This window comes from Tamandua tetradactyla, chromosome 12, assembly GCF_023851605.1.
Source record: "Tamandua tetradactyla isolate mTamTet1 chromosome 12, mTamTet1.pri, whole genome shotgun sequence".
NCBI lineage: Eukaryota > Metazoa > Chordata > Mammalia > Pilosa > Myrmecophagidae > Tamandua > Tamandua tetradactyla.
In genome coordinates this window covers 8,507,481-8,526,083 of record NC_135338.1, presented here as the reverse complement: position 1 = coordinate 8,526,083, position 18,603 = coordinate 8,507,481, and the positions used below count along the sequence as shown (strand labels likewise).

The 18,603-nt window shown below is 40.4% G+C and overlaps 1 protein-coding gene across 2 annotated transcripts in view; it reads right to left on the bottom strand.

The window, feature by feature from the left end:
* Positions 1-18,603, bottom strand: part of EXOC5 (exocyst complex component 5) — a 76,655-nt gene that overhangs the window by 41,260 nt on the left and 16,792 nt on the right. The window contains exon 1 of one of the 2 annotated variants that reach the window (XM_077122543.1): positions 12,591-12,689. The exons of the other annotated variant lie outside the window; for it this stretch is intronic. Within the exon in view, the coding sequence (XP_076978658.1) occupies positions 12,591-12,674 (84 nt within the window). The 5' untranslated portion in view covers positions 12,675-12,689. Of the gene's footprint in view, positions 1-12,590; positions 12,690-18,603 lie in introns of those variants that run through there. 2 annotated transcript variants of the gene reach the window in all.

The following is an 18,603-nucleotide window of genomic DNA, read 5'->3' as shown; positions in this document are numbered from 1 at the left end:
TGAGCCTCTCCTGTGGAGTTCATCCAGACCTTCCATCGGAGTCGTCAGCTTCACAGCCTGCCCTGTGGATTTTGGACTCTGCGTTCCTGCAGTCATGTGAGACATTTTTATAAATTTTATATTTGCAAGTCTTCCCTGATGATTCTGTTTCTCTAGAGAACCCTAACTAATACATCTTGTACCAGGAGTGGTTCTTAAGAAACAGAATCTTAAAAATGGGTTTTTATGAATGGTTTTCTACTCTGACTAGACTCAGAGACACTAAGGACTCTGATTCCCGTAATCAGAATGACACTCCCAATCCATGGAGTTGGCAAAGGAGATAGTCAAAATACCATCATTTGATTCTCCTAATGCTTCGCTTGTATGAAGCCAAACTCTGGGGGATGTTTTTGACACCTTTACAGAGTTTTGTAGAAATAAGAGTTATAGAGATGTTGGGTGGTTGTTGTTAGATACACTGGCTACATTAAGGGGTGAAAGGGATGAGCTTAAGGCTTCAAACTAGAAGCTTAAGCGCCGTCTGAAAGATGTAGACATTTTTATGAGTATCCTGAAGGAAAATCTTATTTCCTGTAGCCGTAGACATGAGATCTCTGAAAATTAGACTCAGAATCTTACTGTTAGAGTAGCAACTTAACATCGTAAACTGAAATCTCAGTCTTGCATGGTGTATGCCATTAAAGTGAGGGCACTGATTGGAAAGGAGTGGGACCCTGAAAAATGGGATGGTGACATATGGATTGATAATGATGTTGGGGGCGAGGTTGAAACCCTAGGCCATGCTGAGTCTTATCTAGATAACCCTGTAATAGTCTGCCCTGAGGACACAGCCGCCCCACCTCCAGCCTGCCTTGAAGAATTGGCCACCCAACCTCCTCCTGAAGGGTACAGCCCTGGAGTGATTAATCCTGTTTCACCAGATGAAACTGCAAATGAAGGCCCTGAAGCAAATGGCTTGGAAGATATTTCGAATTCTTTTCATGACCCACCCCCACCACCCCTCATTTCTTCCAGACCTATAACTAGACTAAAGTCCCAACAGGCCCCTAAAGGTGAGGTACAAAGTATTACACATGAGGAGGTACATTATACTCCAAAAGAACTGTGTGAGTTTTACCAATTTATATAGACAGAAATCAGGGGAATGTGTGTGGCAATGGATTTTAAGAGTGTGAGATAATGGTGGGAGGAATATAAGGCTGGATCAGGCTGAACTTATTGATATGGGCCCACTAAGCAGAGATTCTGCATTCAATGTTACAGCTTGAGCAGTTAGAAAAGGTGTCAACAGCTTGTTTGGGTGGTTGGTTGAAACATGGATCAAAAGGTGGCCAACATTACCTGAGGCTGAAAGGCCAGAACTGCCCTGGTATAATGTAGATGAGGCGATCCAGAGGCTTAGAGTGATTGGAATGTTCGAGTGGATTTATCAAGCAAAGCCAGCTCTTACACCCCAGGAATATCCAGAGGATGCACCTTTTACCAGAACAGTTAGAAATAAATTTGTGAGACTAGCACCATCATTCCTAAAGAGCTCTGTGGTTGCACTTTTCTGTAGGTCAGATATTACTGTAGGAACTGCTGTAATTGAGCCGGAATCCTTAAACACAGTGGGGATGACAGGATCCCGAGTTGGCAGAAGCCAGGTGGCAGCACTTAATCACCAAAGACGTAGACGTGGGTAGACGTGGCTATTATAATAGACAGCAAACTCAAAGGAGGCGTCAAAATTATATGACACGCAGAGATTTGTGGCATTGGCTAGTAAATCATGGGGTACCTGGAAATACAATAGAAGGGCAGTCTACTAAATTCTTGTTGGAGCTGTATAAACAAAAGAGTTCTAGGTCAAGTGAACAAAAGTCTAACCTGAATTACAAAAACACAGAGTCACGACCCCTTAATCAGTTTCCAGACATGAAACAGTTTACAGACCCAGAGCTCCTTGAATAAAGGGGAGGCCAGGTCCCTTTGGGGAAGAAACCTGTTATACTGCCACAAATTTATACTGTTAATCTTCCTCCAAGTCTTCCCCAAGGAGACCGATGGCCTTTTACTAGGGTAACTGCGCATTGGGGAAAAGGAAATGATCAGATATTTCGGGGATTATTAGACACTGGTTCAGAAGTGACATTAATTCCAGGGGACCCAAAACGTCACTCTGGACCACCAGTCAGAGTGGGGGCTTATGGAGGCCAGGTGATCAATGAAGTTTTAGCTCAGGACCGTCTTACAGTGGGTTCAGTGGGCCCCCGGACCCATCCTGTAGTTATTTCCCCAGTTCCGGAATGTATAATTGGCATAGACATACTGAGCAACTGGCAGAATCCCCACGTTGGTTCTCTAACTCATGCAGTGAGTGCTATTATGGTGGGAAAGGCCAAGTGGAAGCCACTAGAACTGCCCCTTCCAAGCAGAATAGTAAATCAGAAGCAATACCGTATTCCTGGAGGGATTGCAGAGATTACTGCCACTCTTAAAGACTTGAAAGATACAGGGGTGGTGATTCCCACCACATCCCCGTTCAACTCTCCTATTTGGCCTATGCAGAAAACAGATGGGTCTTGGAGAATGACAATGGATTATCGTAAGCTCAACCAGGTGGTAACTCCAATTGCAGCTGCTGTTCCAGATGCAGTATCATTGCTTGAGCAAATCAATACATCCCCTGGTACCTGATATGCAGCTATTGATCTGGCAAATGCTTTTTTCTCAATAGCTATTAGTAAGGACCACCAGAAACAGTTTGCTTTCAGCTGGCAAGGTCAGCAATATACTTTCACTGTCCTACCTCAGGGGTATATCAACTCTCCAGCCCTATGTCATAATCTTGTTCGCAGAGACCTTGATCGTTTCTACCTCCCACAAGACATCACACTGGTCCATAATATTGATGATATCATGTTGATTGGACCTAGTGAGCAAAAAGTAGCAACTACTCTAGATTTACTGGTAAGGCATTTGCGTGCCAGAGGATGGGAGATAAATCCAACAAAAATACAGGGGTCTTCCACCTCAGTAAAATTTCTGGGTGTCCAGTGGTGTGGGGCATGTCGAGATATCCCTTCTAAGGTGAAGGATAAGTTGCTGCATCTGGTCCCTTCCACAACCAAAAAAGAGGCACAACGCCTAGTTGGTCTTTTTGGATTTTGGCAACAACATATTCCTCATTTGGGTGTGCTACACCGGCCCATTTATCGAGTGACCAGAAAAGCTGCTAATTTTGAGTGGGGACCTGAACAAGACGAGGCTCTGCGACAGGTCCAGTCTGCTGTACAAGCTGCTTTGCCACTTGGGAAATATGATCCAGCAGATCCAACGGTGCTGGAAGTGCCAGTGGCAAATAGAGATGCTGTCTGGAGCCTTTGGCAGGCCCCTTTAGGAGAATCACAACGCAGACCCTTAGGATTTTGGAGCAAAGCCTTACCATCTGCTGTAGATAATTACTCTCCTTTTGAGAAACAGCTTTTGGCCTGCTAATGGGCCTTACTAGAGACTGAATGCTTAACCATGGGCCACCAAGTTACCATGAGACCTGAGTTGCCTATCATGAGTTGGCTGTTGTCTGACCCACCAAGCCATAAAGTTGGGAGTGTGCAGCAGCACTCTATTGTAAAATGGAAATGGTATATACGAGATAGAGCCAGAGCAGGTCCTGAAGGCACAAGTAAGTCACATGAAAAGTGGCACAAATGCCCATGGTTTCCACTCCTGCCACATAACTTCTCTTTCCCAGACCAGAGCTATGGCCTCTTGGGGAGTTCCTTACAGTGAATTGACTGAGCAAGAGAAATCTCAGGCCTGGTTTACAGATGGTTCAGCACGATATGCATGTACCACCCAAAAGTGGACAGCTGCAGCATTACAACCCCTTTCTGGGGTGTCCTTGAAGGACAGTGGTGAGGGGAAATACTCCCAGTGGGCAGAACTTTTTGAGCAGTGCACCTGGTTGTTCATTTTAATTGGAAGGAAAACTAGCCAGAGGTGCGTTTGTATACTGACTCATGGGCTGTTGCTAATGGTTTGGCTGGATGGTCAGGGACTTGGAAAGACCATAATTGGAAAATTGGTGACAAAGAAGTCTGGGGAAGAAGTATGTGGATAGACCTTTCTGAGTGGGCTAAAAACATGAACATATTTGTGTCCCACGTGAATGCACACCAGAGGGTGACTTCAGCAGAGGAAGATTTTAATAATCAAGTGGATAAGATGACCCGTTCTGTGGATACCAGTCAGCGTCTTTCCCCAGCAACTCCTGTCATTGCCCAATGGGCTCATGAACAAAGTGGTCATGGTGGTAGGGATGGAGGTTATGCATGGGCTCAGCAACATGGACTTCCACTCACCAAGCCTGACCTGGCTACAGCCACTGCTGAGTGCCCAATCTGCCAGCAGCAGAGACCCACACTCAGCCCCCAATATGGCATCCTAGGTATTTGATTTTGTGTGTGTGTGTGGCTACTGTCAATGGAATTTTAAAATTTATGTCATCTTCAGATTGTTCCTTATTAATGCACAGAACCACTACTGATTTGGGGGTGTTTCTCCCTCTTCTGTTTTTTGGTTTGTTTTTTTTTTTTTTGTATGGCGGGGGTCACATTTCATTCTTTTTCTATGTGACTATCCCACTGCAACATATGTTGAAATTTTCTAGTCAGGGCAGGGAGGAGAGTTGATTCCAGGGCTGGGAATCAAACCTGGGTTTCTCACATAGCAGGCAAGTATTCTATCACTGAAGTACCCTTACACCCCTTCTCCCTAATTTTTGAAAGACAATTTGGCTGGATATAGAATTCTTGATTTGCTATTTTTTGTTTTCACCAGTTAAATAGGTCATCCCACTGCTTTCTTTCCTCCATGGTTTCTGATGAGAAATCAGCACTTAATCTTACTGAGGCTCCCTTGTATATGACAAACTGCTTCTCTCTTTAGGTTTTTAGAACTCTCTCTTTACCTCTGACATTTGATAGTTTGATTATAATATGCCACAGTATTTGAGTTTATCCTGTTTGGAGTTTGTTGAGCATTCTGCATGTGTATATTAATTTTTTTCATTAAATTTGGGTACTGTTCAGTCATTATTTTGTTGAATACTCTCTCCACTCCTTTCTCTCTTCTTCTCCTTCCAAGACTCCCACAATACATACAATGGTACACCTGGAGGCTTCCCACAGGTTCCTTAGGCTCTGTATAAGTTTTTTTTCCTGCTTCTCAGACTGGATGATATCAATCATCTTATCTCCAAATTCACTGATTCTTTCAGCCTCCAGCTCTAATTTTTGTTTGAACCCCCTAGGGAATTTTTTTATTTCTGTAACTATGGTCTTTAGCTCTGCCTGGTTCTTTTCATAATGTTCATCTTGCTACTGAGATTCGCTTTGTGTTCCATCTATCATTTTTATGATTCCTAGTTCTTTGTCCATGCCTTCCCTTAATTCTTTGAACATATTCAGGACAGTTTTTAAAACTCCTTGTCTGGTATGTCCCAAGTCTGGTCCTCCCCACTGTCAGTTTCTAATGCTTCAATCTTCTCTTTTACCTGGGCCATCACTTGATGTTTCTTTGTATGTTTTGTAATCTTTTGATGAAATCTGGACATTTTGATATTTTAATGCAGTATTATAATTTAGAGTCGGTAGTGTCTGTTCCTTAAGCTTATATCCAACTAGTGTTATGAAAGAGCTTTCCTTGAATGTCATTAAAATGAAAAGAAAAGAAAAAGAAGGAAATAAAGAATACACTTTTCCCAGTCTTTGCCAACTGGCCTGTCCAAGTGCTCTCCCTTCAGGGATTATCCATGCACTGAGTTGAGAGACTAGCAAGGCCAAAACACATGGGCCTTCCTGATTCTTTTTGCACCTGATCTTGTCTCAGGCATGTGTACATGGTCCTAGGAAATCCCCCACTTACATGGATTCAAATGTCCCCACTTGCGTAAGAAACAGTTTCCTCCTGGTCTCTAGCACTGCACTGTATGTCCTATAGCCAACAATCTCTGACACCCAGCAGCCATGAATTGACCTCGCCCACAGTGTTCCATAGGTGAGCTCTTGAGCTGCCCTCCACCTGCAGGACAAGGATGCCACAGCTTGGGCAGGCACTGGGTTCATTTCTTGGTGCCTGCCTGCCCAAGTGAGGTGGGGGTAGGGGGATAATGGAAAAGCCCAAGTGGAAGTCTCTGAAACTGCGTCAAGAAAAGGGAATAAACCAAATTGGGTGGCAAAAATTAGTGCCATCTTTAGGATCTAAAGTGAAGGGTAGCAAACTTGTCGAAATGGCCATATAGTAAATATTTTAGGTTTGCAGGATATAGTCTCCATTACAACCACTCAACTCTGCCACTGTGGTGCAAAAGAAGGCACAGATGATACATAAACAAGATGGCTTTGTTTCAATAAAACTTTGAAAACAGGTAGCCATCACATGAGCTGTAACAGCTGATCTAAAGGATGCAGGGGTGATGTTACCCATCATACTCCCAGTTAATTTACCAGTCTGCATTCTGGAGGATGACTATTTCAAATCAACCCAAAAGCAATCCCGGTTTATCTGTTAAGCCAAATGTAGTATCTTCCAGCTTCACTACAAGGTACATGGCCAATAATCTGATGATTACATTCTCTCTATCTCTAGCAACAGAGGATAAGACAGTTCACAATCACATGGAAATGAAGCATATACACATTTATAGTTTTGCTTCAGGGCTCAGTGAATCTTCTATTATAACATGATCTGTATCATTTAGACAACCTGCATAACATCACATTGATCCATCATACTAACAGACCTCATGCCAATTGGGTTGAATGAGCAAGAAGAGGCTAGCACACTGGACTTAGTAAGACGTGCTCCAGGGGGCAGGACACATATAGTACAAAGATTTAGGGGCACACTAAATTTGTAAAATGCTGGACCATTCCAACGAAAGTTAAGGACAAATTATTGTATCTTGTAACTCCCATTAAAAAGAAAAACAAACAACAATGGGTAGGCTTCTCCAGGTCCTGGAGGCAGCATATTCCACACCTGTTCTAGCACATATGTCAGGTGTTAACTATAAATGGACTCATAGGCATTTAGTTTCCTGACCGCTAAAGCAAATACTACTCAATGGGTTGGCTTAGAAGACAGGATTTGCTCCTTCATGGTTCTGAAGCAAGGAGAATTCCAAAATCAAGGTGTGCGCTAGATGATGCTTTCTCTCCAAATCTGTGGTATTCCAGGGCTGGCTGTTGCAGAACCTTAAAATTTGGCTTTTCTGTCATATGGCTAGTCACATGGTCGTGTCTTCTTCTTTCTCTTCCAAGTTCCACTGACTTTCAGCTTGTGGCTGCTCCTCATGGCTTTTCTTCTGTGGCCTTCCCTATAACACCTCCAGTAACAGAATTAATACCCAATCTGATTCAGTTGGGCCACACCTTAACTGAAATAAACTTTTTAAAAGGTCCTATTTACAGAGTGATACAGGAGAATTCTATTTTAGGCATGATTTTTCTGTAACTGTACAACTTTTCTTAAAAAAAAAAAAAAGGCCCTATCCCACAGGAATGGATTAAGATAAAGAACAGATTTTTCTGGGGTACATTACTACAAGACACCACAACTATCCACCATGGAAGAAGAACTAAACAACCAAATAGACAAAATTAGATTCTCCCAGTTTACACCAGCCAGCATCTATCCAGACTGCACACAACGGACACATGAAAAAAGTGGTTACAATACAGAGAGGCTAATACATGGACCCAATAGGATGGGTTCCTACTTACCAAGCTGATCCAACTACTGCCAAAGGAGAATATCTAGCCTGCCAGTGGCAGAGAACAACTCTGAGCCCCCAAAAGGTATACCATCTGTGCTGGTTTGAAAGGATATATGCCCCCTAAGAAAGTCATGTTTTAATATAAATCCCATTTCGTAAAGGTAGAATAATCTCTATTCAATACTGTATGTTTGAAACTGTAATGAGATCATCTCCCTGGTTGATGTGATTTAGTTAAGAATGGTTGTTAAACTGGATTAGGGGATGACATGTCTCCACCCATTTGAGTGGGTCTTGATTAGTTTCTGAAGTCCTATAAAAGAGGAAACATTTTGGAGAGAGACTCAGAGAGAGCAGAGAATGCTGCAGCACCACAAAGCAGAGAGTCCATGAGCCAGCAACCTTTGGAGATGAAGAAGGGAAACGCCTCCCAGGAAGCTTCATGAAACCAGAAGCCAGGAGAGTAAGCTAGCAGATGACACTGTGTCTGCCATGTGCCCTTCCAGCCAAGAGAGAAACCGTGACTGTGTTCACCATGTGCCTTTCCAGATGAGAGAGGAACCCTGAACTTCATCGGCCTTCTCAAACCAAGGTATCTTTCCCTGTATGCCTTAGATTGGACATTTCTATAGATGTGTTTTAATTGGGACATTTTCTCAGCCTTAGAACTGTAAACCAGCGACTCATTAAATTCTCCCTTTTAAAAGCCATTCCGTTTCTGGTATATTGCATTCCGGCAGCTAGCAAACTAGAATACCATCGTTCAAGCAGATCAACCAGCCTCATAGTAGCAAGTTGATTACATTGAGCCCTTTCCACCCTGGAAGGAACAATAATTTATTAAAAGAGGAATAGACATACATTTTGAGTTAGGTCTGCCTTACCTCAGAGGGAATGTTTATTCTCCTGGTATGTAATCTCACATACCACTTCAGATTAAGGGGCCTTAACAGAAAAGGAAGTAAAGGAATTGGCCCACAATCATGGATCCACTGGTCATATCACAAAGCACAATCATAAGCTCCTGGTCTAACAGAGCACTGGACCAGCCTGTTTAAGACATAGCTAGCTGAAGCACTAGTTCAAAGATGATACTTTAAAAAAATGGAGCACTATCTAGCAGTATACATCCAATTAAAAGTCTTATATTCGGTTGTATCCCAGATAGGAGAAACACATGGGGCCAGGAACAAAAGGTAAAGGTAGAAGTGGCTCCACTTATTATAACTCCCAATTTGCGCTTCCATCACCTGCAACTCTGGGCTCTGGATCCCAAGCGGAACATTTTCACCCTAAGAGTGACAAATTGTAACTAAGGTGCTGCCTGGGCACTTGGGTTGCTTATATCCAGAGAATAAATGGCAAGAGAAGTGACCATCTTTGGCAGGGATAATTGACCCTGATCATCAGGAGGCAAGGATACTATAATGATGTAGGAGCAAAATGTTTGACACACAGGTGATCCACTTGGGGATTCTCTTGATACTCCTTGGCCCAATTCCAAAGGTATACGGACAATTGTAGCAACCTTGGCTTTAAAAAGGTATGGGGAATCAGAGATAAAAGTCTCGGTCACATCACCCGTAAAGCCACCAAGAGAAGCAGAGGTATTAGCTAAAAGAAATGGAAGTTACAATGGATAGTAGAGTGGGAGACATGAGTATCTAGTGCAACAGTAGGGGCTGTAGTTCATTCCACTTATCTTCTAATTTTCCTCTAGGAAGAATCTCAACTGCAATCCTGGAGAAGCTGGTCCCCAAATGAATATAAAGAAATGGATCTTAGTGGTACAAAGGTGATTTGTAGCACACCCAATGTGTCCCATCCAGATGTCCCATCCTTTAAGGAGGTATTGCTGCCTTAAGTGCCAGTAAAGCTATCAATATACAGCTTTTACCAGGCAGTATCTCCAGGGATCCCCTCAGCTGCAGAAAACCACCTTACCCAATGTCATACCTTTCCCAGAGTGACTCATAGCTAATGACTGATTAAGAAGGATGACTCTAACAGGCCATTTTAGCTCCAAATCTCCCTATAGCATTCAACCTTTAGGGTCAGCATTGTAGTTCTACTTCTCCTTTTGCCCAGTGTTGCTTCCTTACCCTGCAACTTCACAGATGTGGCTCTCAAGGGTATTTTCAATAAACATTCTACACACTAAACTCTGCTTCAGAATTTGCTTCCCAGAATATCCAAACTATGACTCTGTAGTAATCCAGTCAAGAAACGTTAGTGCCTCACACAAAGGTGGCAGTGGACGGAGTGCTGAGAAATAATCAGATTCATGGTATTTTGAAGGATGTACTAATAGGAATTGCTGATGGACTGGATATAGGGAGAAAAAAGAAAAAACTGAGTTATGGACTTGTAAAGACCTGAGGCCAGAACAGAGGTTTGAGGCCTGAAAGGTGGTGGGGAAGACTGAGAAAGGAGATGGATGAGAAACTGGGGAAACAATAGCTATGCTCTGAATATTATATTGGAGATGTCTATTAGATACAAAATGAAAAGACAGAGACTATAGTTGGAAAAACAAGTTTGTGCTATCAGGAAGAAACTGGAGCTAGATATAATTTTAGAGTCATCAACATATAGGTAGGTGGTTATTTAAAACCTCAGGTCTAAATGAAATCATCTAGGAGGGAAAAGGACACGACAGCATTTGGACAAGAAAAGGAAAAAGGATCCAAAAAAGAGACAAAGTAGAAGCGACCAGTGAGAGAAGAGGAGAATTAGAAAACAAGTGTCTGAGGTTTTATCTTCAGAGTCAATAACACTATCTATTACGAGGTTTTAAAGATAAACGTCTTACTGCTCCTAATGGGATGGAGATTAAAAAAAAAACTTTCTGCTTATAAAAACTAATAAACGCAATACCTTGCTCTCTAATAACTAAGGCTGTTTCAAAGACATTTACAATTATAAAAAAAAATTAATACATCCTAAAACCTTTAACTGACCAAGGCCTCCAAAAAGGTCTCTCAAAGATATCTGTAAACATCTGCCCAAAAAAATTTCTGAATTTTGCAAGTGACAAAGGTAAATGTTCATCTTATTTTAATACAGTAATTAAACACAAAAATTAACAAAACAAAAACAAAAATTGAAGAACTATGCCCTGTAGACTAATATAAAATGATATTAAATTCAATACTGGTAACTGTGTTGCTGTTAAACTGGTATCATTATTTATAAATGCTACCAATTGTAAGATGAAACATGGTGTGTCTGTGATCATTTCCATAAAAAATAATGACACCAAACCTTTGGACAAGAACCTAAAGCCCTAATTTAACAGTTTCTTGAAAAAGAATCCAACTAAATTTTTTATTTTCTTATAGCACCTTTTTCTAGAATAGATCTAATAAAATGTGTAAGAACCACACACAAATTCAAAGAAACCAGTACATTCATCTTCATCCTGACTTTAAAAAAAAGTATTTCAGAGAGGTATTTCTATATCCTATTAAACCAACTAACCCAAGGGTTCAAGTTCTACCTGTAACGTGTATTCCTTAATTTTAGTGCACTGCAAAACAAATCTTTAAAAATCTTTAGACAGACATTTCCTTTTGTGATTCCTATACTCTCAAGTTCACACTCCTCTGCCTACCCTTTAAGGTCCTTATCTTGCTCTACCTGCTCAAATTTCTCTAAACCCCAGAATGAACACCATATTCCTATCATCATATTTCATTCTTCTCTTCAAATCCACGCTACTACTGCTTCCTGTGGACAGGTAACCCACCCCTTTCTCCCCTCACAATTCAAACACCACTATACCATTATTCAAAGCCTGGCTCAATTTCCATTTCTTCCTTGAAGGTAGTTTCTTCTCCACATTATCTCCACTTATTTCTCCACTCTTACATCCCTTTGAGTTGTAAAAAGTCATATCCCTACACAGAGCAAACTATTACCAGTTGTCATTTGTTTTATAACCATTTTTGTAAGGTTTGCTTTTCTCTTCACACTTAAATTGAAAGCAAGGGCAGGATCTGTCTCACGCCTCTCTTGCTTTTCACCTGTGGTGAACAGAGCACTGATGAGCACACAGCAGATGTACAATAAAGCAAATTACTGGCGAGTGGGGCCAGGGCCAAATCCTCTACAGAGCATCTTGAAAATCAGCCAAGATCCATGTATAAAAATCAAGACAAAAAGGGTCACCACCCCCACCCTCCCAAAAAAAGAACAGACATAACATGGTGCTATAAATCCAAGACTGTAATATAAACCAACTATGAGCTGAGGCAAATTGTGACGCTGGAACTAAATGAATTTTACCATGTTTGATTTTTTTTCTAATTCCACCTGATCTGCTTTTTCTGGAAATCTTTGCGGTTTTACTTGAATAAATAAATGAATTATGTTTATTGAATATTTTTTTAGAGTACTATAAAAAATGCTTTGCCTCAAGCTAGGCAAAATAGGATTCAAAGGTAGAATGGAAATGTACAGGATAACGTTCAAGAAGGGAACATGAACTTTGCCTCTCTTTGGGAAGTGTCAACATCACATTGTGGTATGGAAGATCTTGCTGTAGCCATTTTGGAAAATATAATCTTCCCTTTTTGTAATTCTCCCCTAGTGTAATCTTCTAGCTCTGATCATTTCTTCCCAGTCTTCTTTGTAGTGAATCACCAACCATCTACTTTCTAAAATTCAAAAATATGGAATAAATTCAACTCCTCAGTCATCAAATTCTTTCAGTTCTACCTCCAATATATCACTTAAATTCCCTCTCTTCTCTATCCCCATTGAATCAAGTCAAGATTTCCTCTGCCTAGAGTAATCAATCAAGAGACAATTCTAGAACACCTACCAAATAGCAAGAAGTATGCCAAACTACCCAAGTCCTTTTATTTCCCCAGTTAACAATCTCTCTCCACTTAAGGTCATTCTTCATACTATCAGGAAAATTATCTGGAGAAAAGAAAAGAAAAAAGTCATGTCAGCCCCCTTAAGAATGGCCTATATGGCCTTCTGAAACTTTCCAACAAACTACCGCTATGGTTTCAATGTCTTGTTATGAACCATCACTCCCTATTCCCAAAACAAGTATATACACATTCTACCTCTTTTCCATATTTCCTGAACACACCTCACGTTACAAACTGGAACCTCTTACATGCTACATCTTCTATCTCTGCCTTGGAATGCCCTTCTACTTGGAATTTTTCTACTCATTCATCAAGATACAATTTATATGTCATTACTCTGTTACCATGGAACTAATTATCCCAGGAAGCACTTCTGTATTCCCATTGCACTATATTATCTGTTAACATGTCTGTTGCCTCCAATTAGATTTTTATCTTAAACCATCTTTAAACTCCATCAACTGGAATGATGCCTGGCAGAGGGTGGGTCAAGCACTCAATACATTTACTGAATGAATACATTTTTTTTCATAAATGATAATATAGTAGTAGTCAGCTTCCACAAATGTTTATTTAACAACTGTTATGGCTAAAACAGACTGCTTTTCAGCACTCTGAAGTTGAAGAGATGGTCCTTACTTGTATTATCTCAAGTTCCTTAAAATATACTTGGCTTTATAACTGAACAGGAGGGACTTCTTTTTACCCAAATCTGTTTAAATAGCTTTTGTAACTTGGTTTGAAAATCTAAGGGACATATTAATGTGTTTCTGTGGGAAAATGTGTTCTTGACTATTCAAATTCTAATTTGGAAGTCATAAAGCTGCTACCACTATATGCGAATTACCTAACTTTGTTACTTTCCTGCTCAGACACTTTAATCCTATGTTTACAGAAGGAAAAATCCAATTCCTAATTCTGGTATTTCCAGGCCTCCACAATCAGATCTCAATTTAACTTACATGGCACTACTCCTCTTCATACATGCTTTACCCCACTCAAAATGAACTCTTCTTTTGTTTCCAGGACACACAATTACCTTTCTTTATGTTTTGGCTTTTCTTGTCTATTTTACTGAATAGCCTCTCTACCCTGTTCCAAAAATTCAAATCAAAGCTATCCCTTTGGATCATTCAAACACCATCTTCTAATCCTTTCCCTCTTCTAGAGGCAGTCTTTCCATCCTCTCAACTCTTTATCAAGAATTCTTTGATACCACTTATAACTTTATTTAGAGTACATGAACATACGAAAAGACAACCTCTGGAATAGAAGAAAATAATTTCAAATCATATATCAGATAAAAGTTTAATATACAAAACATATAAAGAACTTTGTTGTTTACAACGCAACACAAAAAGACAAACAACCCAATTAAAAACTGGGCACAAAAATGAGAGCAGGGAACTCCAGGACTCACTACTTCCTTAAAACAGCTACTGTCTAAAACAACTGTTCTGGGGCTTTGGAGGCCAGAGGAGCACTGTTCAGCATCCAGGGAAGAGCGGGAGAAAGGGGCTGAGAAAATGTGGTAAAAGAACCATGCGTAGCTCATTCCACGGCAGCTGACAACACCCGTCAAAGGCGACCATATGAGGTCCGGTCCCTGTTTGGCTGTTGTAGACAGAGAGGGATGTGGAAGTCCTTGTCCCAAAGAATAGTGTATGTGTGTTGGGGAGGTGGGGGAGGGTACATGGCCAAACTCTGATCACAACTGTTGCTTGGAAAATTTGTATTACTGGGTTTTGGCTCAGAACTGCTGTTTTAGCCCACTATGGACAAGGATGGCAATGGTCATTGTTTCAATTCTGCCATCGTCATGGGCATAAGTGGTGGAGGTTTAAAGACCCAGTACTAAGGGTGGTGCAACGGTGGCTCAGTGGCAAAATTCTCACCTGCTATTCCAGAGACCTGGGTTCGATTCCCAGAGCCTGCCCATGTCCAAAAAAAAGATACAGTATTTATATAGGGCTGCGGGGAACAGTTTGCTGAATGGTGCCATCTGCTGGGCAGACCAGGAAAGTGCAACTTACGGGACTTGTCAAAAAAGCTTTTGGTGTCCTCCCTAACCATGCCCACAGAGTTCTCTGGACCAGGTCTGCACTTCCTTCGTGGGGCTGGGGCCCCGTTTTGGCTCAGAAAACTAACTTGGGAAAGTCCCCTTTCTTGTGACCCTCCTCCCCAGAATGTACCCTCCAGGCAAATGCAACAAGAGGCAGCAAAAGCAGTGTAAAAAACACACCATAGAGGCTAAACAAAAACTAAAGGAGAAGATCAAGAACGCCACAGAAGAAACAGGATTCCCAGGAAAAGAAGCTTTCTCCTTTCTTTTCTGGAGGTGAAACAATTGCACACATAGTGCAATCTTAAAAACTGTACTGCAAATTCAGGGCAAGAATCAAATGAAGAAGAGTTGAAATAATATGATCAGTTGAACATGGGCAATTCTAAAGGTCTAGAATAAGTTGAACTAAGTGTGAAAGAAGAGCTTTAACAAAAAGAACAATCAACAATAAAATCCTAGGCAAGAGTGTGAAACTGATCTTTGGAGTAAAGTCATTAAGATAATCAGTAGCCCAGACATTACCAATAAGTTACAAGCCTTACCAAGAAACAGAAAGATACGGCCCAATCAAAGGAACAAATTAAAACTTTGGAGGAGACACAGAATTTGGAACAACTAATCAAAGATGCTCAAACAAATCTAAATCAACTAAAGAAGGTTAAGGAAATTATAGTAAAAGAGATCAAGGATATTAAGACACTAGATGAGCATAGAGAAGAATCTGAAAGTACAAAAAGGACCAAAATAGAAATTATGTGAATGAAAGGCATCATAGAAGAAATCAGAAATATACTAGTGGCACACAAAAGCAGATATGAATAATAAGAAAGAATCAGTGAACTGGTAGGCAGAACAACCAAAACTATACAGACAGAAGAACAAATAATGAAAATCATAAAAACAAGTAGGATCTCAAGGATTTGAATGACAGCACAAAGTGCACAAACACATGTGTCATAGGCATCCAAGAAGGAGAAGAGCAGAGAAAAGAGGCAGAAAGAATATTTGAGGAAATAATCACCAACTCTTATGAAAGACATAAATATACATATCCAAGAAGCGTAATGTACACCAAACAAAATAATCCTAATAGACTTATTCTGGGACACACTAATCAGAATGCCAAATATCAAAGATCCTGAAAGAAGCAAGAAAAAAAATGATCCACCACATATAAGGGAACCAAATAAGACTAAGTTTTGATTTCTCATCAGAAACCATGTAGAAAAGAAGGCAGTGGAATGATACATTTAAAATATAAAAAGAGGAAAAACTACCAGCCAAGAATTCTTTATCTGGTAAAACTGTCCTTCAAAAATGAGGGCAAGTGTAAAATATTCAGATACACAGAACTGAGAGAATATCATCAATGAGAGACCTTCCCTACAGGAAATTAAAGGAGTTCTGCAGGGTGAAAAGAAAAGACAGGGGTGAGATGTGTGGAGGAGAGCGTATAAATGAAAATTATCAGTAAGGATAACTAGAAGGTTGAAAAAAAGAGACAAAAATAAGATACAACATATGAAAACCAAAAGATAAAATGCTGGAAGTATACTACCTTTACAGTAATAGAATTAAATGACAACAGATTAAACTCCCCAATCAACAGAGATTGGCAACAGGGATAAAAAATTATGACCAACTAAATGCTGCCTACAAGAGACACAACTTAGATCCAAAGACTCATAGGTTGAGAGTGAAAGGTTGGAAAAGTTAGCCAGACAAAGACTAACCAAAAAAGACCTGGGGTAGCTATACTAATATCAGACTAATAATGTGAAAATGTTAAAAGAGACAACACTACATATTAATGAAAAAGGCAATTCACCAAGAAGAAATAAAAATCATTAATATTTATGCACGGAGCCATGGTTCTCCAAAGTACAGACAAAAGCTGGCAAAGTGAAGGGAGAAATAGACATCTCACGATAAAAGTTGTAGAACTGAGCACACAGCTCTCACCCATACATAGAATATCTAGTCAGATAATCAGTAAGGAGATTGAGAACTTGAATAACGTGATACATGAACTAGACCAAACATATATAGAACACTGCAATCCCAAACAGCAGGATATACATTCTTCTCAAGTACTCATGGATCATTCTTCAGGAGAGACCATATGCTGGATCACAAAATTTTAAAAGACCAAAATTACACAAAGCATCTCCCCTTGCCCACAATGGCGTAAAGCTAGAAATCAATAACAGGTAGAGAACTGGAAAATCACAAATACATGGAAGGTAAACAACACACTCTTAAACAATCAGTGTGTCAAAGAGTACACTACAAGAAATATCAGTAAATATCTCGAAGTGAATGAAAATGAGAACACAACATATCAAAACTTATGGAATGCACTGAAAGTAGGCCTCAGAGGGAAATTTTTGCCTTAAATGCCTACATTAAAAAGTGAGCTAAACTGCACGTGAGGTATAGGTTTTTTTTTCTCTCTATTATCGTTTCAATTCTTATTCGGTTGTCTTTTTATTTCTTTTTCTAAATCGATGCAAATGTACTAAGAAATGATGAATATGCAACTATGTGATGATATTAAGAATTACTGATTGTACATGTAGAATGGAATGATTTCTAAATGTTTTGTTAATTTTTTTTAATAAAAAAAAAGTGAGCTAAAGTAAAAAACCTAAATGCACATCTGCACTAACTAGAAGAACAGCAAACTAATACCAAAGGAAGAAGAAAAGAAATAACAAAGACTAGAGCAAAAATAAATGAAATTGAGAATCAAAAATATGAAGTGAATTAACAAAACCAAAAGTTGTTTCTTTGAGAAGATCAATAAAATTGACAAAGAAAAAAGGAGAGACGATGCAAATAAAATCAGAAATGAGATAGATGGGAGTCAATACTACTGACCCCATAGAAATAAAAAGGATCATAAGAGGATACTATGAACTGTATGCCAAAAACTTAGACAACTGAGATGAAATGGACAAGGTGCTAAAAACACACAAATAACCTACACTGATACTAGAAGAAACAGAAGGCCTCAACAAACCAATTAAAAGTGAAGAGATTGAGGAGGACCAAGATGGTGGCTTAGTGAGGAGTGGGATTTAGTTCACCCTTCAGAGCAGGTAATAAATAACCAGGAACAGTACAGAACAACTGCTGGGGCCACATCAGTGACCAGAAACACACCGTACACCAGTCTGGACAAGCTGGACCAGCTGCCCCTCTGGCAAAGGCTGCTTCCCAGAGGGGAAAGGAAAGAGACTTTACTAGCAGCAGAGGCTGAGCGCAACCAGGCTCCAATTGCGGAACTAATTAACAAATTCTGACTTTATAAAAATAGGCCCCCAGCTCAGCTGAATATCCATTAAAAGTAGAGATCAGTGGTTTTTGCCCCGGTGCAGAGGGGGCAGGGCAGATGGAAAATGAAAAGAACAGAACAAAACAAAAACAAAAACACAGAGGCTCTTTTGGATTTGAAAAGGTCTGGGCCCTGAAGGAAAGGCAGGGGCACACAGGAACTGGAGATACACAGAGCAACATACCATCTTAAGCTCTTGATTGGCAAACCCAAAGAGCAGGAACCTGCTCTGAAAAGGATTTCTCTCTTTCGTTTTAGTGCCTGTGTTTCTATGGCTTAACTACTCTTTGGATACAGCTGCAAGGCTTCTCAGGCTTCCCTGACCCAGTCACAGGCAAAATTAAGCTTGTTTGAGTATTTGTCTACAGCCTGTGCCTTCCCCGGGACAGGAGTGGGGACCAGCTCAGGTGGATTCCCTCCCTCAAGGAATTCAGACCCCAGGGTCTGAAAAAGTGAAGCGATTAAAGCCAGCCTACAACCTCTCCTCTGTCTCCACCTGCCCCTGGCAGGGAGAGTCTGCTGAAGTTAAAGGTACTGCCTCACCTTATGCTGG